Here is a 22,827-nt window from a genome sequence, read left to right as displayed (position 1 = left end):
TTTTTGTCATCAGATAAAGTGACAATGCTTAATGGATCAACCAGATGTAAAGGTCCCGTAGTTGGTACATTCCTTAGAACTATACTATTGGCAAAAGGTAATGAATACTGCCTTGGCCTGCCTCAGTTCTTTGCCTTTTTTTCACCCTTTTCTATTCCCTCTGCTGTCTTGATCCATCACCTTGCCCTATTTGAATCCTGTCCTTTTAGGACATAATACAGTCTGGCTTATCTCAAAACTAATTGTGTTATGTGAGTGTGGGGTAGGGGCAAGGAAGTGGCTTTTCCTCTGTGAGCTCCATGAGGTTAGAAGCTGTGTCTTACTCATATCTCCCATTTCCAAAACCTTACACAGAACCAGGCACAGAATAAGTGTTCAATAAATATTTATTGAGTGAAATTATCTGGGTTTGTAATAGTAATAATAAGTAATTAGAATTTTAAGGAGAGTCTTCCTCCTCCTGTTTCTGGTTAAGCAACAGCATTATAGGACTATAAGTATTTCTTAATTTACTAAAAGTTTAATATTCAGAAAGTTTTATTTTTATTTTTTAAAATATTTAGTCTAGCACAAAATTACTAAGACAACATTGAAAGCATGGTGACGACATTGTGGATAAATGCAATGCTTTCAACATAATTTTCTAACTTCATTTGTGGTTGAACATGAATAAGGAAAATCCATTTGCATTAAAAAAACTGTCTACCTATTTACATATGCCATTTGTCTGTGAAGACACCTATCATTAGCATAGCTGATATACTGGAAATAATTCTATGTACCTGGGCCAAGTCCTACAATTAGAAAATGATGGGAAAGATAAGGTATTCTGGATAAAGTTAAAATAGACTGTCTTTATTTCTGCCTTTGACTCACCCTATAAAATTAATTTTCAACTTCACTTGTGTTACAGGAAAATGCACTGAGATAATTTTTGCTAAGACTTGATTGTGACCTATATTGCAGAATCATGTGTAATTAGAGGAGCTACATTAAGGGTAATAGCTAGAGCTAGAGCTGTCTAATTGGGCAGGATTTGGCTTCAGGTTGTCTTAAGCATCTCCTGCTGGCTATACCTAAGATTGTTTAGTTTCCCACTGGCTATGGAGGCCCACAGAGCATCAGTGTCCTGATGATACAGGAGACTGGATACCCATGACGATATGTATAGGGAAGGAGAACTGTTTGCTATGTTCCCTCTTTTTGTCAGCTTATCTCTGCGGTTGTTCTGTGATTCAGCTTTCCAGAGGTGTTTCTGTGATTAGGATCTCTCAGCATAGATTGGTAAATTCATTGTCACCCTTCCCGGATAATTTTTTGGAATTTTTATTTATTCTGGTTCTTTGTTTAAATAAAATATCTGGGGATTTTCTGAACTTAAACACAAATTAACTTAGATTTTCAGTCTCACTCATGATTAGTGCAGCTACTTGAAAAAAAATTCTATTAATTAAATATGTTTGGACAGCCTTGAGTTTAACGCTTATAAACAGATGTCTTGACTGTAGGACCTAACAAAACCTTTAGTAGTAAACTGTGTATTAGAAATCTTCAAGAGTGAAGTATCATATGCAATGTTTCTTAAATTTGTGTTGTTGGTGAGGATGATGGCAGTGTCCTATTTAAAAAATCACACTTTAGGAAATATTGACTTAGATAATAGAAGACATCTGTAACTTACAGGGAAGCTACATAGTTAACAAACAAATAATTTTTTTGGGTGAACAATTTTAGTTTTGGCATACTAAGACCTGAAATACTGTGAAACCAATTATATATATTTTTCTAATATTCAATAGTATAAATACTTGTTAAAAATGGTAAACAGAGCGTCACTTAAATAAGTGTGGATATACCAACGGCATTTTGTATGATACTGGTATAGCATTGAGAAAATGCAAACAGACCTGTTACAGCCCACAACCTACTGATTGAGTGACACTGGAGTTTTCAACCTGAAAACCACCAGTTTTCTTTCATATAAACTTAGAAAGATAGCTACCCCTTCTGCAAGGATTGGATGAAGTGGATACAAAACATAATACAAAAATATACTAATAATGGGAACTATTGTCGTGAATATTGTTTTTATTAACAATATTCCCTTCTATATGACTAAATCAATCTTTTTGGTTAAAAGTGAAGGGGGTTCTTAAAGGTCATGCTCTTGTTTGCCCTTTGGTGCCTTGCCTGTATGTGAAACTATAGAGAGATGAGCAAGGGACTGACTCAGTCTGAAATACTGTGATATCCCAGACATCTTTCCTTTGGATCAGTGCAGCAAGCCAGTGCTACTTAACCTCCTTCAGGCCACTGTAAAAGAGTGCACACAATTTCCGATTCCTCTGTTGCCCTAAAACTACCATATGGTAAATTTAACATATCTACCTTGTGGTGACTTCAAATTTGTTAATATATTTTGTGGGTTTTTTTTTTGTCATTTATGTATTAATACCTTTTGAAAAGCATGATGTTCTAGAATTCCTTGAAAACATTCAGACAAATTACCTGTTGGATGACAAATTATCTGTTGGATGGATGGAGTGGTCATATTAATTTATACGATTATTTTCAACCAACCAATATAATGCTTTCATACATTTTTGCTTTATTCATCTTTCACTAATTCCCAGTTTATCATAGCTCTGAAATACATTTCACCTTGAACCTGTAAAGGGAATTATCCACCTTCTGACATTTGTACTTTACTTGAATTTTTTCAACTGATTTTTGAAGAAATGTTTGAGTCTATGTGTAGGTGTATCTAACGCTGTACTGGAAAATAGCAACACAGAAGATAAAGTATGGTGTCTAAGAAAATCTCTCACCTTAGTTTATGTAGAAAAAAAGGTATTTCTGGGTAGAAAAGAAGATTGGTAAAGAATGTTGATTATCTGAAGGGAAATACAATTTAACAGAACAGCAAAATTGGATGTAAAAGATATAGATCTTTTTACTAATGTAAATAATTTCCCTGGTAAACAAACAAAATTAAAATATATATTTGAATTTTTATAAAAATAAAAAATCAACATTGGAAAATAAACCCAAGAATAATCATAATTCTTGCTCTGTCATCCAGGCTGGAGTGCAGTGGTGCGTTCTCGGCTCATTGCAACCTCCACCTCCCAGGTTCAAGAGATTCTCCTGCCTCAATCTCCCGAGTAGCTGGTATTACAGGTGCACACCACAACGCCCAGTTAATTTTTGTATTTTTAGTAGAGACGGTGTTTTGTCATGCTGGCCAGGCTGTGTTGCCAACTCCTGGCCTCAGGTGATCCACCTGCCTCGGCCTCCCAAAGTGTTGGGATTACAGGCGCAAGCCAGCACACCCGGCCTTGTCATGGTTTCTAATAGTCAGATGCATGCTAGCTGGAGTCATTATTCTGAACGAAAATGACACATGCTCTTGTTGGAAGACAGATATTGAGGAAGCCGAAAGGATGGGATCTTACCATAAAAGGAAGCTTAAGAAGAAAAAGCCAATAGGTGATGATAGCTTCAAGCAGAGTGGAAGGAGAAACAGACTACGCTTTGCATAAGCACATGAAAAAAATCTTAAAATCTTAGAGCATCAATATACTTGCAAATAATATACAAAGAGGAAACTTATTTTCACTATATAGCAGTGGAAGAAAGTCATCATGGCAGCCAAAAATTGTGTAAACAAGGAGTGTCTCTATTAAAAATAAAACTTGATGATTTCATTTTTCCATCTCCTCTTCATTTTTTGTTAAAAAGTTTCTATTCAATGCTATAAATGTGTGGGTGATCATGAAAATGACATCATACAGAGTGAATTGTTAAGCATGATGTCCTCTAAAACACATACTAATTTATCTTATTATTCCTAATGACATTTAGAATCCAAACACGTCATATTTCCATAATCTGGCCACTCCAGCTGTCTTACTACATTTAGAGCCCAGCGCAGTGAAAGTCTGAGTGAGAATATTTGACAGAACCATTCATTGGTTTTCCTCCCTCCCAACTAAACATAAATAACCTTTCATGAGCTCACATTTACGTGTAAAAGAGAAAAAATCAAAGACATTCTGTGTTTGATTGTTATGAATCCATATTAAGTAAATTATGGAGAGAATAGTATTGAATGAAATTGAAGAGCTTAATGTTAAAAGGAATGACTTAGAGAATGATGATAAACACTTGGAATTATTCATTATCTGTCCAGATAGCTTGCATATCACATGCAATTATTTTAACTTTCTTGTAAGGTTTTCATGGGATTCAAAAGTTTGAGATCCAAGAGAGTAGTGTGACTCTGAGAGTCGAAATTAATTTTTGGCTTCAGAATAAGATACCTTTTTTATTTCTTAATGAGATATTAACTAGAGATTAAGATATATGGTAGAGAGCCAGTCTTAAGATGCCAAGGTTAGAAAAAGTAAAAAGTCATAGAAATAGGACAAGGACAATAGCAGGAAGCTTGAGGTAACGCTTTCAAGGACCCGAAAAAAGCTTATTTGAGAAAGGAGACAAAAATTGAAAGAATCCTCTTCACTATTATCGGCTCTGCCATATTTCCTTTGCAAAGAATGGTCGATTTTACTAAAAACATGCATAGTGGACACAGGACACCTACCTTTTCGAGTAGTTGGCGAAGTTGCCTGCTTTTGGCATCCCGGGAACACAGGTTTTGTTCCGGAGCAACAACTGTGCAAATGCACCGCCCATCAGGATCTTGAGCTGAGCTGTACACCTGCCACCCTTCTTTAGGACTAATCTGAGTCTGAGAAAACCAATGGGAAACATAAAACACAGACTCCCGTTACAGGATAAAGAGAGTGTTGGTTTGTAGCATTTCAAGTGAAACACTTTTTTGATAATTTAAGTTTGTGTTTTTATTCTTTAAAGTTAGCAAAGAGATATTAAACAATTTACATAGGCAGCACAGCTTCATTCAGTATACCCTCCTTATCAATGTCCAAAACAAGATCCTTTCTCGTCTTTAGGTGCCATATTAGTAACTGATTTTGATCTCATACTATATCCCAACGCTTTTTCCATATTGTGATACTTTAATGCAAGTTTAGAAGCATCTAGTAACTACTTCATCACATATGACTAGTCTTTCTACATAAGATCTTCTTAACAGTAAATGGCAATTACTAATATTAATATATTATTTTCTAATTATAATTCATGTGTGACATTCTGAAACAAAGTCCAGTTTCAAGGAGGTTTCCTATATATTTAAGGCTTAATTATTAATAAAGTGGAAAAGAGATCATTGATGACATAGGGTAAAAATAATTAGACCAGCACTATTTTGCAAGAAATGCAGACTCTTAGAGGACTTAGAGTTTTTGGCAGAGTCTGCCAAATTGATTTTCCCTTCTGTGAACTTATCATTCTACCTTCTTAGAACTCAAGTGTGAAGGGGTGGTATTCCAGTTCTACTGCAGTTTTTCTACGATTTATGCTTCTAGATTTATCTTCTGTACCATCCAACAGAAACCTTTAACCAAATCAGTCTGTGTGTGTCGTGCAAGCATGCCATGTTGATTCACGTCTTTGTATGTTGCTCATTTCATTTTTCCTGCTCGGAATGCCTCCTTTATAAACCAGCAATTTATTCAGCCCTTGTGATTTCTACCTGTTGTGAAGAAATTGTCTGTACTATTCATTAGGTATTTAATGTATATTGTCTAGAATTGTCATTTGCCTTTCACATATCTCATTTCAACAATTAACTTATATCCAGCTTTTTCTTTTTTTTTTTTTTTTTTTCAGACAAAGCCTCACTATGTCGCCCAGGCTGGAGTGCAGGGGTGAGATCATAGCCCACTGCAGCCTCCTGGGCTTAAGCAATCTTCCCACCTCAGCCGATATCTCAGCTCACTGCAACCTCTGCTTCTCATGTTCAAGTGATTCACCTGCCTCAGCCTCTTGAGTAGCTGAGATTACAGACATGTGTCATCATGTCTGGCTAATTTTTGTATTTTCGGTAGAGATGGGGTTTCACCGTGTTGGCCAGCCTGGTCTTGAATTCCTAGGCTCACCTCAGCCTCCCAAAGTGCTGAGATTACAGGAGTGAACCACTACACCCAGCCCAACTATTAGAAATGTAAATATTTCCTATTTGCCCTATCAAGTATACTCTGTCAAGCACAAAGATGAGCATTATTATTTTTTATCAAATCATTTTTTAGCAAGAACATCAATAGACTTCAAATAATGTACACCAAACAAATTTATTTTCATAAATAAATTTCAGTGGAAGAAAGTTACCACATGTAGACTTGAAATTCTATAAATTAGAAGTGTCTGTATTAATAATCTTGATGGTTTTATTTTTCTAGCTTCTCCTGATTTTCCATTAAAAAGTTCATTTCGTTATATAAATAGAAGCTATTTTAGTAGAGATGTATTTTGCCATGTTGGCCAGGCTGGTCTCAGACTCCCGACCTCAGGTGATCCACCTGCCTTGGCCTCCCAAAGTGCTGAGATTACAGGTGTGAACCACCATGCCGGGCCAGGAGCAAATTCTTAAAGTAACTAAAGCATGAGCCAGGTTGACTTCTTTCTCCACAGATTTGCCATAATGTGTGGAGTCTTCTGTCTATAGAGTTCACAGCAGAACAGACACAATCTCCTGTATACTTTGTCCTAGGTTCCACCACATAATAGACCATAAACCACCACAAAGGTCTTTTTCTTTTGAAAGCTTCAATGATAACTACTTCTAGGTGCTGATAGGCCTTCCAGCAATAAGCATGAACAAATATTGGGAAAGTTAAAAATTATAAACTCAAAAAACTCATGATGATAACACAGTCATTGTCTTTGATCTATTATGTAAAGCAAATGGTCCCAGACATATCTTTTGAATGTCTTATTTTCTAACTCCTTTAAAAAAAATTAGTTCAAAGAAGTATCCAATATTGCCTTTTATTTTTGGGGGTCAGACTCATTAACATTCTCCACATCCCTTCTTTCTAGCTCTTATGCCTGAATATCCAGTTAGGATAGAAAGATGTACTTAGAATTACACATTATTCAAATTAAATAAGATCTTAGAGATAACTGGGTTAGTTTTTTAATATTTTTTTTAAATGCAGACTACCCACAGAATGGAGATAGAAACAGCTTAGCAGAGTAATTTTAATGATATAATTGAAAGTTCAAGTTGAGTAACAGTATGCGATTGATATATCTGGACATAAGCCCTGCAGTTTTAGCGGGGCTTCTCCTAACATTGGACACGAGTCTAAAATATGTCAGAAAATTAAGGCTTGTCACTAGGATAAATTAAACTGTTGGACAAAGGATGAGGGGACACCCAATTATCATATTAAAATTTTTTAACAGCAGTCCAAACACTGACTATTAAACCTGGCAACATTAATATTGATGTGCACTTGCCAAGTGTTTGGCTAACTAGTGTGGAGCTCATCATGACAGAACTCCATGTCAGTTGCTCTCTGGAACCAGGGAAGTGGGAAAGGTGAAGAGGGTTTAATGTTCATTTAGCATTTCCCCTGAAGTGTCAGTTCAATAAAACTAAAGACTCCAGACTTGTTTGTACTTCCAATTGTCTTATTGTAAGAATCAGTGAAAAGAGCCATGACCTTCTCTACTACAGAGTTACTTTGAATGATCTAAACTATAAAAAGTTGCCTTTTTGACAAGAAAAAGGTAACTCAAAAGAGGAAAAAGCCTAATAGAAAAGATGAGTGCTTGACAGTCCTGTGGGGTTTTTAGAGACCTCTGTGTTGGGGTCAGTGATAAATAGAAGAAGCTTTATGAGTGTTTCTAGTGTTCTCTTTTAGAGAACCCATGCTGGCATTGAAAAGAGAATCAAAATAAAACCAACTAAGATCTTGGATGGAAGGACGTATTTAGATGTTTTTTGGATACCCATAAGAAAAGACTTGCTCTAATTTTAACTTATAAGAGCAATTATTCAGGTGTCAATAAAACATACAATAGTCATAGCAATCATTAATGGAGTTCTATTCATTACATGGCAGTTCATATGTACTATTGCTTTTGAATATTATAAAACTCCCATGGATTAGGTGGTGGTATTCTGCCCATTATACAGATGAGGAAACAGACTTAGAGACACAAAGGAACTTCTTCAAAGTCACGCAGGGAGTATCAGCGAGTAGGGAGGTTTATGTAAATCTGCATTTTAAGCAGACCTGGGCTTTGTACTCAGATAGTCTTACTTCAGAGACTGAACATTTTTTTTTTTTTTTTTGAGACAGGGTCTCGCTCTGTTGTCCAAGTTGAAGTGCAGTGGGGTGATCTCAGCTCACTGCAACCACTGTCACCTGAGTTTAAGTGATTCTCCTACCACAGTCTCCTGAGTAATTGAGACTATAGGCACACACCATCACGCCCAGTTAATTTTTTTATCTTTTTGGTGATGGGGTTTTACCATGTTGCTCAGGCTAACCTCGCACTCCTGGGCTCAAGCTATCTACCTACCTCAGCCTCCCAATAGAGATTGAAATTTAACCACCACACTACACCATCAATTATTTTAATCCCCTTTCACATGTAATGATTATAACCTTGGTAGTATTTTCTGAACTGCTGTGAAGCTCAGTGCTTAGACCTGGAGGGTACATATAGTTTATTGGTACCCAAAGTATTAATAATCACAGTGATTACTGATGCAGTTCTCTTTGAACCTTTCGTGTTAATTGGAAGAACTAAATGAAGTATTGAGCAGTTTTTAATATTGTAAAACTCATAAAATATTTAAGAATGCTCTAAATAGGAGAATTAAAATTATAATTTTAACAGTTGTATTTCAGATCTGGATTATTTGCTTATAACTTAATTACAAAGCTCTGCTTTATAAATATAAAGCTACTGTATGACAGTTCTAAAGTTTCAGGGGCTTTGTAATAAAAGAAGAAGGATCTTGAGACTTGACAGGTAAAAGTAAAAAATAATCAAACTACCTTGCATTTCAATAGATTTTTTGCTCATAAAATACTTTCTATTGTTTCAGTCTCACTTATCCTTAGAAATAGGCAGTATTTAAATTTACTTATGAGGAAACTGGAAACTAAGACTCAAAGAATGTAAACATGTTTTTCCAAGTCATCCGTTTAGTTAATCCCATATATAGGATTTATACCAGCTTTCCCCAGTTTCTAGCCCAGAGCTTTTTATGCTCATCCTCTTTGTATAAATGTAGATAGATCATCTGTGTCCATTCACCAGTAACCATAAACACTGCTATAGAGAAGACAGGCCCTACTGTAGTTGATGAAAAGAGAGGTACCAAGGCAGGTAGAGGGCATTATCCAAACAGTATGGAAACAAGTAGCCATTGGTAACCCAGAAGAATATATAGCAGTAAAGGCTCTGCAATATATAGTCAGATATTCCTGTGGAAGGCACGGCAATCATTTATCAGGGTCTGGATGGAGGGAGAGGCAAAGTAAGAGAATTCTGATCCTTTGAACAGAAGAAAATCAAGAGATTGAATATTGCTACATTTTTTGTATTATGCTGATTTTCTGGGTATTTCATAAAAAGGACAAAAAGGGACATAGCTACTGAAAGTGGTGTACAGATGGAGGAAATAAAGCCTAAATAAGTCTGTTTATTAAAGCTTATTTGATTTAGAGTGGAGATACCCGAGTGATGAAAAATCTCTGATAAATTTTCTGTCTGAAGATAGGCTTGGTCCCAGAGAGTGACATGTGGTTTAACATGCTAATGACTTCAGTTGTGGAGACAAGAGAAATGTGAGGACAGGAATTAGAGAGATGTCGACAGACCACGCCAAAAGAAGCTGTGTTCTGGAGGATGTGTTAATAAAGGTGTCACTGCATAGTTGCTATTACTTGTAAGAATACTTAGGACTGAATAAGAAATTCATATTCTTCACTGAAGGAAACCTCCAGGCTTTAAGAAAAAACAACTATAAAAGCAAAATAATAATAATAATAATAATAATAATAATAATAATAATAATAATAATAATAAACAAAAACCAAAGACATTATCAAATTTAGATTAGGGTGTAGTGGCTCAGGTCTATAATCTCAACACTTTGGGAGGCTGGGGTGGGTGGATGGCTTGAGCCCAGGAGTTTGAGACCAGCCTGGGTAACATAATGAGACTCTTCATCTCTAGGAAAAATACAAAAATTAGCTGGGCGTGGTAGCCTATAGTCCCAGCTACTCAGTGGGGTGGGGTAGGGGGTCGCTGAAGTGGGAGGATGGCTTGAGCCTGAGAAATCAAGGCTACAGTGAGCCAAGATAGTGCCATGGCACTACAGCCTAGGTGACAGAGTGAGACCCTGTTTCAAAATAATAATAATAATAATAATAACAATAAATTTAGGTTGGTCATCTCTGCTCATGCCCTTTGGAAATCACGATGACTTACAGTTAGAAAGTTCCTTAGAAGTCATATTTAAGTCCCATGTCTTTCCACACAATGGAACATCTCCAAATTCTCCTTGTGTTTCCATTCGACCTCTGAGTGAAAGGGATTTCACTACTTTACAGGCAGCCCCCTCCACTGAAGCAAAGCAGAGGGGCATGAGCCGAACTTCTCTCTCTACAGTTTTCCTTCTTTGGCCCTACTTTTGCTTCAGAATAAACCTACTAGAATAAATAAATCTACAGAATAAATAAAACTAGAATAAATCTACTCTCTTATTCATGTGATGATTCTTCTATAAGAAAGCAATGATCATATTCTCTGTCACCATCAAGATTTGCCATTCTGTTCTCTCACCTGGCTCCCCTCCTTAATTCATTCAGTTGCCCTATCACAAAATGAGCATTACCTAAGAGTTTAGGGAAGAAAAACAGAATTTTGGGGGAAAAAAACAGTCATATACAAATCAGTTAAATCAAATATCTTCATCCAGGACTAAAACACATTGGTTAATTGAGGTTAAGAAACCTAGAAGATATTGACGACAGTTCATTTCAGGGTATTCTACTCATTTTACAGAGCTTTAAATTGATTAACTCATCTAAGTAGTTATTCATGAGGAGAAGCCAGCTAGACCTTTGAAAATGTACCAAAACAAATGACATGCCCACAGTTTCCTTCGAGGCCTCTTCCCACCACAGCAGTTGGGCTGACTATTTGAGAACAGCGGGTGTCTGCTGAATGTCCTCAACTTTTTTAATTGCTCTTTCCAGGGTCTTCCTGGTGTGAAGCCCACAGCGTGGGGGATTTCTCAGAAGCTCAGCCTCAAGGGGAAGTTACTCTGCATTCAAGAGACGCTCTAGAGGGAGCCTGAGCCTTCTGAGAGCTGAGGCTTCCTCTGCTCAGAAACCAATGCCTCCAAAGGCTGATGGGCCCAGTGGATAGACTGGAAGGGGAATAAAACAGAAAGAAAACAGGGCCAACAAGAAGCATAAAGGAATGTTTTAAGATTCTGAGAAAAACAAGAGGGAGCTTATTCCCCTAATAAGGAGCTATATTTAACTATTTACTAATAAAAACATCCTGGAAATTTAAAAACCCCTTTCAGCTTTTGAGATAATCAAATGTGCCCTGTTTCAGAGGCACCTGCCATAAATTGAATCAATTGCCATTTAATGATTCAAATCCTATTTTTCCTGGTTTTCTTTTCCCAGGTCATTTGAAACTATCATTCTAAAAAAGGACTATGATCATATTTGTGTAAATCTCCTTTTCTTAAACCATCGAATTTATGTTAATCTGTTTTTTTAACCTCTGCATATTCCATGAACATTCAGATTTCAAGACCTACAGTGTGCGTGTGCGTGTGCATGTGGTATATTGCAGGCTCATCCCATTCATACTGTTTAAAGTGAGAACATGGATTGAGAAAATTGATGAGAAGAGCTGGTTTACTACTTTACAACAATACCTAGTGAGCCAGGGAGCTGTCAACCCTTCCATCTAAGGAAACAGTTTTGCTGGCCCTCCATGCGGAAGCAGCAGTAAGAGTCCCTTGGAATTATTTGAGAGGCAGCAGGAAGAATCCCCTAAGCAAAAGAACCACTTTCACTGCTTTGCCACATGCCTAAAATGCCAACAAAGGAAGATTTTTTTCTTCTTTATAAATGCAAAAACTTTGGGAATGGTTATGACATAATTGAGAGTATAGCTTTTCTCCAACTCTGTGAGGCAAGGGAGACGAGAAAATACACTTTAAAGGATGAAAGTGTTGGTGTGTAGGAGGGAAAGAAGAAGAATCCGAGGACATGGAAATAATCCGAGAAGGGTAGTGAGAACCTAGTGGGGCACCCGGGACCAAGAGGACCAATGACTGGCAAAGGCAATGGTGAAATGACTTTGTTCAGTAGGGAGGTAGTCATGTAACTTGGTCCTACACTTGGCTCTGGCATTAACCAAATGGGAGAAATCTGATTGGTGGCTTACATATTTCTAGTTAGTCTCCCCATTTGTAGAATAAGGAGACTGAATGAGATCAGTCGTATTTCCAGCTAAACTCTTGAGAGTCCTAAGATTTCTAAGGAGATATCTTGACTGAGGCAAGGAGTTGATTGTGTGAGGAGATAACACATGGTGGAGGTCCAGTAACTGCCTCTCCCAATCATTTATTATCCGACCCACGACCTCTTTTATATTTTGAAATTTCATTTTGTTTTATTGAAAAATATTTATTTAGCACATGCAAGATTTAATTTGCACAAAAAATCTGCTGCTAAAAATAATATGAACATAACTGGCTTGATGGTTTCTAAGATCCTTTCTACCTTTCTATCATTAACATTTTATGTTCTTAGTCTAAGAGATACTGATGCATTCATTCTTCACCATGGGAATCTTAAAGTATGAGCACTCATTTGGATAATTAGGGAAATGTCACAGGCATTGCTCTTCTGTAAAGTATACTAAAAATAAAAAAAGAAACATCTAAAAAAGGTTTCCTCCATTCCAGTGAATACCATTTACTGATTTATTATCAGTAGCCACAGTGCAAAATTTTCTACATTTTCTGTTTTTATTTTATTTTATTTTATTTTATTTTATTTTATTTGCAAAGGGGGGGGGGATCAAAAGTACGAATTGTCTGTCAAAACATACACATACATACAACAATGCTTTATATTTTTCAACTAACAATTTTTCAATCAGTAAGTAAACATATTTTATTCACTTGCAACATAACTAGAAATCCTAAGAGAATCGTGTATAATTTTGAAAATTTGATTCTCATCAGTCAACAATAAAAAAAAAAATAACCAAGCCAATGTCTATATACACAAAAAAATACATGTCAGAATCAAGGTGCCAAGTTTGAAATATAACTCATTCATTAGTACCTCAGTTTGCATTCATTATTCTGCATGAGTGAATTCAACAATGATGTTGCTGAAATCAGGTACTAGGACATTGAAAAAAAAATAGGCTCAGTAAATATTAGATAATATAAACCTATGTTTTGTAATTGTTTATTGATGTCTGTCTTGTTTTCTTTATAACTCCAAATATCATTTATATCCTTCCTGTCAGGCCACTTCATGCAGGTAGGGAAGAGAATCTCAGCAATGGAGGCTCTGGGGTTCCATAAGTAACCTAAGGGAAATGAAAATGTAAAAGCAGGTCAAAGTGTGGCTTGTATGTGCTCTGCTGGTGCCATAAGCACTGGGAGATTCTGGAAAATTATGTAATTATTTGGTCAGACTATTAAAGTTAAGTAACATTGGTTGATAGTTTATTATTAGCAACTATAATAAATAGCACTTGGAAATGGAGGGCTACTTTTCTTTTCATATCTGACTTTTTCTGATCCACTGGAGTAACCCACATGAAAGTGAAAACCCCTAGTTTTGCTTCTGTACCTTTTATTTCAGGGCAGAGGAATTATTTTCTGATAAATTCCTTTTATTTGAATTTGAAATTTTCTATTTCAAAAAACAATGGTTTTCATTTTTGTTTGAAATGTTGAAGATGTTGCTCACTGAATGTTGCTTCAAACTATCAGGAAATACTTTGTTAGAATGTAGGGAGGATTAAAAAGCCATTAATTTTAGATGAATGAAGATTATACAAGATAGTCTTGTGATAGGACGCCTTCATAAAATATTAAAAATACAGGAAGATGTTTTTATCAAGTTAGTTTTCTACTGTTCATGTTTCTTAGCTTTCTTAAAGGAATTTTGGGCAGGCTTTAAATTGGTGAGTCTTTTAATTCATTTATGCTTAAAAGATGTCAGTTTCTTTGAGTGAATTCATTGCAAATAGTCACAGGCATTGCATTCCAAGGAAGAATCTGCTGTAGTAAAACTAGATTTGACAGAATATACTTTGTAGCTTACTTTGTGGGAAAAATTATGAAGATTTTTACAGATATTAAAATAAGTAAAAGAATAAGAAACAACATCTATGTATATATTTTTAAGAATTGCCCAGGCTTCCAAGTAATATAGTTAAAGCTTTTCATCCTTAAGAATTTAATGACTCTAGCATTCTCTTTCATAGCTTACTTCTCAAGCAGTCCATTTTTGGGGTGTAACTATAAAGTGTTCATAAAGAAATATCTATGATGAGAGTTACCACATAGACACCACATTTTTGAAGCTGACCTGTAAAGGGAGAAGCAAAATCTTAGCCTTTGCAATTTAAAAACAAAGCCCACTAAATGCACTTACTTCTCAAGATGGCCAAACCCACCGCAGTAACTTACTAAGGTATCCGGAGTCGACAGCCTCGTGGTGTTCAGTCCCACCAAGGATGGGAGAGTTTGGGACATCCAGTTTGAGATCATTGCCATGGTACTAAGCACAGCGCCAAGCTTCAGCAGTGGAAGACTCATTGCTGTGGAGCTAATGAGTTTTCATAGTGACTGATTAGGATCCCAGTGCCGGGCTGGCAGCGGGAGGCGTGACTGCAGCGCGCCACATCTACAGCATGAAAAGAGATCAACTTCCCCAGCTCTAATCACCCAGGAAAGCTTAGGGAACCTCCTTCCCCTATCCTCGTGGGAAGTGCCCTGCCCTTCTTTTTCCTCTCTTGCCAGACATTTTGCTGGATCATCAAACAAAATATTCTTGATAGGCTTGGTTGATAATTATCAGAGAGCAGAGGCTGGGGGAGGCTGAAACTTGAGCTTTCCCAGCTCCACTTTAGTTAGTTCATATCAACAGAATCCATTTCCTCTGGGGTTTGTGTAAGTATAATCAGCTACTTTTTATCTTTCATTTAAAAAAACACCAGACCTTTAAATGGAGGTCTGCCAAAGTGCACATTTCAACACCAAATTTAATATCTACAGATTTCTCTGGGCAAGGATAGAATGCTTTTAGGAAGAACATGAAAATAAACTCTGCAAATAATTTTCAAGATGATCATATTGAAAGTAAGAGATAATTGCTTTTTTTTAGAAAGTAAACTAAAATTAGCGTCATTGCTTTAAAAATATAGTCAAAGATTAATAGCTACTGCTTGTGGCAAACATTACCTTTAGGCATCGTAGACCTGAACAGACAGAAAAGGCAGCCTTGCAGAAAAACTTCTGTTACAGAAATTTTATATATTTCCAGTTTTGCTTTTGAGAATGAAGGCTTTGCTTCGTAGGTGTTCAGTCACACAGGAAACTCAGTTAACTCTATTTTCAGTTTGTGAGGAATGATGGACTGATATGGAAAGTCTGTATCTTGAGAGAACATGTGATTTAGTATAAAGGGCACAGGACTTGGACTCAGGACGTCTGGGGATCTAGTCTTTGTTCTCCTCTAGTTAGCCATGTGACTGGCCAGTGATAAGATTCCTTGGCTTCAGTTTTATCTACAATATATGGATGTTGGAAAACATGCTCTACAAGGCCCCTTCCAGCTCTCAAATTCAATGATCTGTTTATTAGATTCCATTAGCAAGTGTGGTATATAGAATCCAGGGTTTATGGATACCTTTATTATGTTATTTTCATAAATACTATAAATTTCCCACATCTAAATCTCAGGTTCCAAATGAAAGAAATCAGAGGTCTTTGTCTTATCCAATATATGTGTTTTAAAATAAAAATATAAAGAGAGGACACAAAACAAAATATGGATGAATAAAAATTCAATTAAAAGAAATTGGTTACAAAAAGGAAAAATATTGTTTTGATTTCTTGGGAGAATTCTGCACTTGTTTGTATTTGGAATCTTCAGCCAAAGGTGTATATTTTTCTTAAACAGTTTTGGCAGGAGAAATAAATAAAATATCCTTAATAAAATTGAAAGATATATATATATTTATAGTGTGTGTATACTTTATTCTCAAAAACAGCTTTAAACTGGGGTGGATGCTAAGAGACTCCTCAAATCTTCCTTGCAACTATTAGCTTAGAATCCAGGCCATTTTATTTTTTCAAAATATATCCTAATGGCTTCAATCGATTCTTATTTTTTAACCACAGTGCCCAGAAAACCAAATGTTATTACTTTTCTATTCTTTCAAAAATCATGCCATATGAAAAACCAATAAAGACACAGTATTTATGTATTAAATTTAGCAGAAAGCCCTGTGAAATTTTACATTAGTATTACAATGTAAATGACAAAAAGCTAAGTGGATTTACAAATCTAATGTTGAAAAATACACCTGGAACTCTACCTTACTGTAATAAAGAAGGGAGGTGTCTTTTCAAGAGCTTAATTTCCAAAATTGAAAGACAATATACATATAATTACTAGATAATTTAAGAAATGAGGTGGCAGATGGTAATTATACTTATTAATGAACTATCAGTCCACAACATAATAGCATTTTTAGAAGAATGTAAGATTGATTGTCAGGGGAAAACAGTGCTCTGATTTGCAAATTATAAAGAAAGGAAGAAATAGAGAAAAACAATACAAATGGGATACTTCTTGTAATTTTCTAGAGATGCAAATTACTATACTAAAGAATTGAAGTAGAACAATGGTGAAAGTTTATGATTCGGCAATGTTTATGAACAACATAGAAGTTAAACTGTGTTGTTTTTAGAACAGGTTTAAACGGCACACATTGAAGTATAAAAGCTCAAATTACAATAATTATTAGTTGTGGGAAATTAAAACAACTGAAATTTGCAAAGAGCTAACTAGTTTGCAGTACTCTCGTAGTCTACTGAAGTGATATCCATTTGAAAAGTTGAGTCCTAGTTTGCAAATGGGAGAAGGGATTAGCCTATTTAGAAGTAGCGGACTGTGTTCAGGGCAAGCAACTCAGTACTTGCAGAAGTTCCACAAGCATAGTATGAGTGATAATGACATTACCACTGGCAATGAGATGAGGCTGCAAATGCTGGCTGTGACCAGCTCCAAGGACTTCAGGGTCACCCCAAAGCATTTGGACTTTATCTTGTATGTAATTCAAGAGTTTAAAGCAAAGCAGTAAGATCATTAGTTTTATGTCGTGAATCATTGCTTTGTCATTTTTACGATGCAGGATAGGCAGGCGGGGGCTGCAGAGAGTGCAAAGCATATCAGAGACAGGAAGGTCACTTAGAGGTATATTCTCACAGTTGGGGCAAGAGATGATGAGGTCCTGAAATAATAAACTGTCAGTGAGGTTCAAAAGGATGAATTCCATAAAGGTTTGCACAACAATTGGCAGTCCTTAGTGACCGAATAAATGTGAGGCAGTGGAAATTACCTGGGAGCACTTTTAGTTTTGGGGTTTGGATGATGAGTGTCAATCTTCAGAATAAGATACACGGGTAGAAGGATAACTTTATGAAGAAGATAGAATTTATTGCAGCTGATATGCATTACCTGCAGCACAGAGGGTCACTGGATGATGATGTGCCCCACACCTAGAGTTCAGAAAAGAATTAATTTCCCTAGGCCACAACTTAATGGACTAGTGAGAATAATGTATCACACATGTATGAAAAAAAAAATGGTTAACTTTCAAATGCAGTTTTAAAACTACCACGATTTTCATTTATTCAATTCATGGCCATCTATAAACTTAATTACTTACACAGTCTTCCTTAAAAATGGCAAAGCAAAATCTCTCTATCACTAGTAAATAGTGATATATTACTAAATCTAATAATCTCATAAAAAATGTGACCTGACTACACACTTATTTTCTTTGCAGAATTTCATAGTGGATCAATAACTATATAACCTCCAATTGTACATTATTGCTCATGGAATGCTGAAAGCTATTGATTAATATATTTATTCATTAGATTATTTATAGTAACCTGTCCTTTTTATTACCCAGAGAGTATATTTCATGATAGACTTATATAGTAAATAATTAATAAGCAAATAAATGAGTGACAATCACTCATAGGTAATTTATATAATATTGGCATGTTCTGTCATTAGAATTTTATTTTTTCTTTTATTTGTAGAACAAAAGTTAAATGTTGCTTTAATGACTCTACACAGACATATAATAATACATATTTCCTAGTTTGGGACTGTATGTATGCTAGATGTGGGAAAGTTTCTAGAAAACACAACCTAGGTAGATATGAAAAATCAAATACATGAAAAAAACCTGATGATCACATAAAATATGGTAGAAAATAAACAGTTAATGAGGTAATTGTGACCTAAAAGTTTGACTTTAGGTAAAATGAGAAGAGACTTAGATTGCTTTTGCTAAACAGTAGAAACTTTAAGAAGAAATAGTGTACTCGTACTTTATTTTTATTATTTAAACCAAAATTTAAATTTGTGAATGTCTTCAGGCAGAGGGGAAAGTGGTTTACTAGATATAGTTGCAAAGGTACAAATATAGGCTGAAGAAATTACTGAAGGAGGAGGAGGAGGAGAAGAAAAAAGAGATAAGAAGGAAGATGGCAATTGGGTAGAACACCGAAAAATGAACTGTATTGATTGATTAAACCAGAGTGACCTCTAGAGAAAAACACTGGGCTCTTGTTAGCACGTTAAGCAGGAAAAATAGGAAGAGTAGCATAAAATAGAAGAAGGTGGAAGACAGAGTACTTGTGTTGAAATCACTTCGGGAATGCTGGATATCCTGGATGGGGTGTGGTTTGAGAACCACCAGGTACATAAACAACTCTCCAGCTCCTGTGGCACTTTAAAAACAGTTTAGTGAATCATCCTCCAGATTCTTCCACTTACTAGAAAGATATCATTGACTAAGTTAGTCTCTCAGTCTCCATTTTATTACCTGTAAAATGAAGATAGAAGTACCATTGTGAAATGGTTATTTGAGAGACTGAATGAGATGATATATTTTGGAAGTGTCTATAGTATGTCCAATGCAAAATAAATGGCAACCCTAATTTTGATAAGAAATACCATGATTTGAGCTGACCAAAAGGAATAGACCAGCTGAAGGAACAATCAGGCCTAGAGAAGGTGGAAAGTTTTGCAGCTTTGCAAAGGGGTAGCTGAGTGGAGCTTGGAGTATAGGCTGTCTTGCAATTCAGTTACCTTGGGTTAATAGAATAATACAACTTTGTGGCATGACATCATCAGTCTGTGGCTCTGGGGCTAATAAATTCAAAGTAGAGGAAAGGGAATGATTGCTATTTCTGCTTCCTTCTTCATTGAAAAGTCCAGGTAATTACCAGAAAACTTCCATAAAGTTCCACTACCACATCTGCTCACTTCCTCACCTGTGCCCACATACTGTACCTTCCTTTTGGTTGCCGTGGATAAACTGACTGTGTTCCTAGATAAGGTAGATCTCTCCTCTGTGCAACACATCAGATTTTTTGGACAGTCATGCATAATAATTACTTGCAAGCCTGTTAAGACCCAATTTTCTAGGTCTCACCTGAGTCTGATTTAACTTTAGGACAGGACAAAATAGTTTGCATTTCTAACAAGCTCTCAGATGTTGCTGATGCTGCAATTTTTGGCCCACCCTTTGAGTAGACTGCCCTAGCTTATATCTCTCTGACCTACTCAAAGACAATTCTTATTTCTTCTTTTTCCAACATCAATACATTTTCCCTCTTTAGCAGATTATTCCCAGCATCATGTAAATGCCACCATACTTTTCCTACTTTATGCAAACAAACAAACGTTCTTGATCTTACTTTCTCTCCAGTAATTCCACCATTTCTCACTCTCCCTTTACGGCATACCCTCTTGAAAGAATTGTTTATACTCACCATCTTCAATTTCTCTCTTCCAAATTGCATTTTTGTTTACACTTCTCCACTCCACTGACACTGCTTTCGTCAGGCTACCAGTGACCCCCAGATTGCTAATCTAGCGGTCAATTCTCAGTCCCCAACTTTCTTAACCTATGGGCAGCAATCATGAGAATTTACTTTCTCCTTTTTGAAATAATTTTTTCACTTGGCTTCCCAGATGCCACACTCACTAGTCTTCCTCCAATTTTATGACCTCTCTTTCTTAGTGTCATTTGCTGATTCTTCCTCATCTATATGCTAATGATTTCCAAATTCATTTTTTCCCAGCAGACCTCTCCTATCAATTCAGACCTGCATATCCAATTATCTACTTGACATCTCCACTTCAATGTTTAATAGACATCTTAAATTGAGCACATTGAAAAAGTGAGCTCCTGTTATGGCTCCCCCAACTCCAGAAAAGAAAACAAAAGAAAAATACACCAAACAAATAACAACAAAAATACACAAGCAGCCATTCCTGCAGTCTTCCCATTTCAGTTAATTGGCAACACTATGGTTAATTTGCTCAGGCCAAAAAGTTAAGTTTCAATCTTAATGTGTTTTCCTCCACATCTCTTATCAATTCAGTCAGCTAGTGTCTGCTTTCAAAATATATCCAACATTCAAGCATTTTGTACCATCTCCGCTGCCACTGTGCTGCTTCAAGCCTCATTGTCTTTTATCTGGATTGTTACAAAAGTCATGAGTTATTGACTTTGTATCACTTCAGCCCGTTCGTTATTGCTGCAAACTGACATTATCTTGTTAAAATATAAATCACATTATGTTATTCCAGTGCCTAGATTCCTGTCTCTCTCATGGTGAAGGTCAAAATATTTAGCTTGCATTGTAAAGTTCTACATAATCTGGCCTCCCCTTATCGCTCTGATTTCATTTCTTTCAGCTCTCCCCTTTGTCAACTCCACTGGAGCCACTCTGGCCCCCTGGCTGTTTCTCAGAGAGAAAGGCAATCTTTTACCTTAGGGCCTTTGCACTTGCTCTTCTCTTGTGGAATCGCAATCCCTCAAATATCTTCTCACTTCTTTTTCTCTTTCCTCCCAAGATCATCTCTCATAAGGTCTTTTCTGGCCACACTATCTAAAATGTCTACTCTTGTCACCTGGTTGCTTTATATTGTCTTTTCTGCTTTACTTTTTTTCTACTTAGAACTAGTTAGCATGCTATATATTTTATTTATACATCTTGATTCTTACGCTTTTTCCACTAGAAATCAAGCTCCATGAGGGAGAAATGATTCCTGGTTTCTTTACGGGGGTATTTTTAGCCTAGAAGAATGTCTAGCACACAGTAGTTTCACAATAAATATTTATGAGAGAAATGGAAAAATGAATATGTTACCATTTAATGCCTCGCCTGCTGTCAGTTTAAAAAGGAAAACATTTTTAGTGTGAATACACAGTGCAGCTTATTCTTGCAAAACAAACCAGTACAATATATTCCAGTATTGTGTTTTGCATGTATGTTTTTATGGGTGCATGATGGATCTATACATGGGTAATGGACAGTGAAAAGTATTGAAACATTATGCTTATAGTGACATGTATTTTTTCCTTCCATTTTTCACATGTAAAATGCAAGCACTTTTGGTCTAAGCAAAGAAGTACTAGCTCCAACTTTGATTCTGTCTTCTGTTGATAAGCCTCAAGGGTCACTGGAACCCTCCATAAATATGAAAGCAATCTTTTGTTCTTCTTGCCTTTGGCTAGCCAAATTTTTCTCTAATAGCATAGGGGTGGTAGAAGGGACTGTATGGTATGTAGAGAATATTTTTAAAAAACCATTTCACTATCTATTTGTATATCAAGAATCATGTCGTACACCCTCAATAAATATGATAAAATTTAAAAAGAAAAGACAGATTTAAAAAAAGTGGTTTAGAGACGATAGAGATCTGAGTCTCCTTTGAACCAAATCTCCTTCAATTTGGCCCTTGGCAACCAATTAGGGACCACTTGTAGGTCCTAGAATCAGTGCTTTGTCATTTTTGCCTTGAGGTTTCAGTATTGCCTTAAAAGTACTCACTAATGAAAGAATGAATTTAGAATGAAAAACATTTGCAAAGTTCTTTAAAGGAAGGATTTCTGTCTTCTCATCTTTGTCTTCATCTGTGAAGCTGACTGATGCTCTATAAGCCCGGGGGATCCTCCGTTGGCAGCTGTTGTTGCTACTTCAAAGGAGAAAAAAATGGATGTGTGGGAGAGAAATATATTCAGGGCAAACATTTTTTTTTTTTCTCTTTCTACTCAAAATTGAAGAAGTGGGAAAATATAAATCCAGGATTAGTCCAGAAATAAAAAAGAAGAATGCAGAGTGGTGTGACAGAAACCTTCAGCTTAGTCACTACCTTGCTTTGGGGCTTAGGTTCTTCAAATAGGAAATAAAGCTATTAAACTGAATTTCCTATCTAGCCTCTTTCATAATATAGTGCCACTCTCAAGAGCTCAGTCTCTATCCCTGCAGTCTCACATGTACCCTTTCACTCCCTGTTCTGGCACTAGTAGATGATGAGCCATGTGACCTCCCAGAGCTGTGGTGTTCTCATGTGTAAGTTGGGGAAAATAAGAGATGCTCTTTTGTGTTTGTGAAGATAAAATAAACTGCTACATAGAAAGCCCTGTTTCAGGGCCTGGAACATGATCAGTGCTCAATCAATGTTTGCCACCACTATGCAAAAGAAATGTATGCATCTTCTACCCATCTTCATGGAAGAAAGCATAAGGACAGATGTTAGTGACAAAAAAGCGAAGTTC

General features: G+C 36.1%; 1 protein-coding gene across 3 annotated transcripts in view; it reads right to left on the bottom strand.

Moving 5' to 3' along the window:
* Positions 1 to 22,827, bottom strand: part of OLFM3 (olfactomedin 3) — a 199,845-nt gene that overhangs the window by 28,859 nt on the left and 148,159 nt on the right. For 2 of the 3 annotated variants that reach the window (XM_023191308.2, XM_023191307.3), the window contains one exon: positions 4,604 to 4,750. Coding sequence is in view for 2 of the 3 variants with exons in the window: in XM_023191307.3 (XP_023047075.1) it covers positions 4,604 to 4,750 (147 nt within the window). In the remaining variant the exon portion in view is untranslated. Of the gene's footprint in view, positions 1 to 4,603; positions 4,751 to 14,635; positions 14,872 to 22,827 lie in introns of those variants that run through there. The other variant, XM_023191306.2, reaches the window with a different exon arrangement.

Source organism: Piliocolobus tephrosceles, chromosome 1 (assembly GCF_002776525.5).
Source record: "Piliocolobus tephrosceles isolate RC106 chromosome 1, ASM277652v3, whole genome shotgun sequence".
In the NCBI taxonomy this organism is placed as follows: Eukaryota; Metazoa; Chordata; class Mammalia; order Primates; family Cercopithecidae; genus Piliocolobus; species Piliocolobus tephrosceles.
Note: the sequence above shows the minus strand (reverse complement) of the source record. Positions and strands in the feature narration are given on the sequence as shown.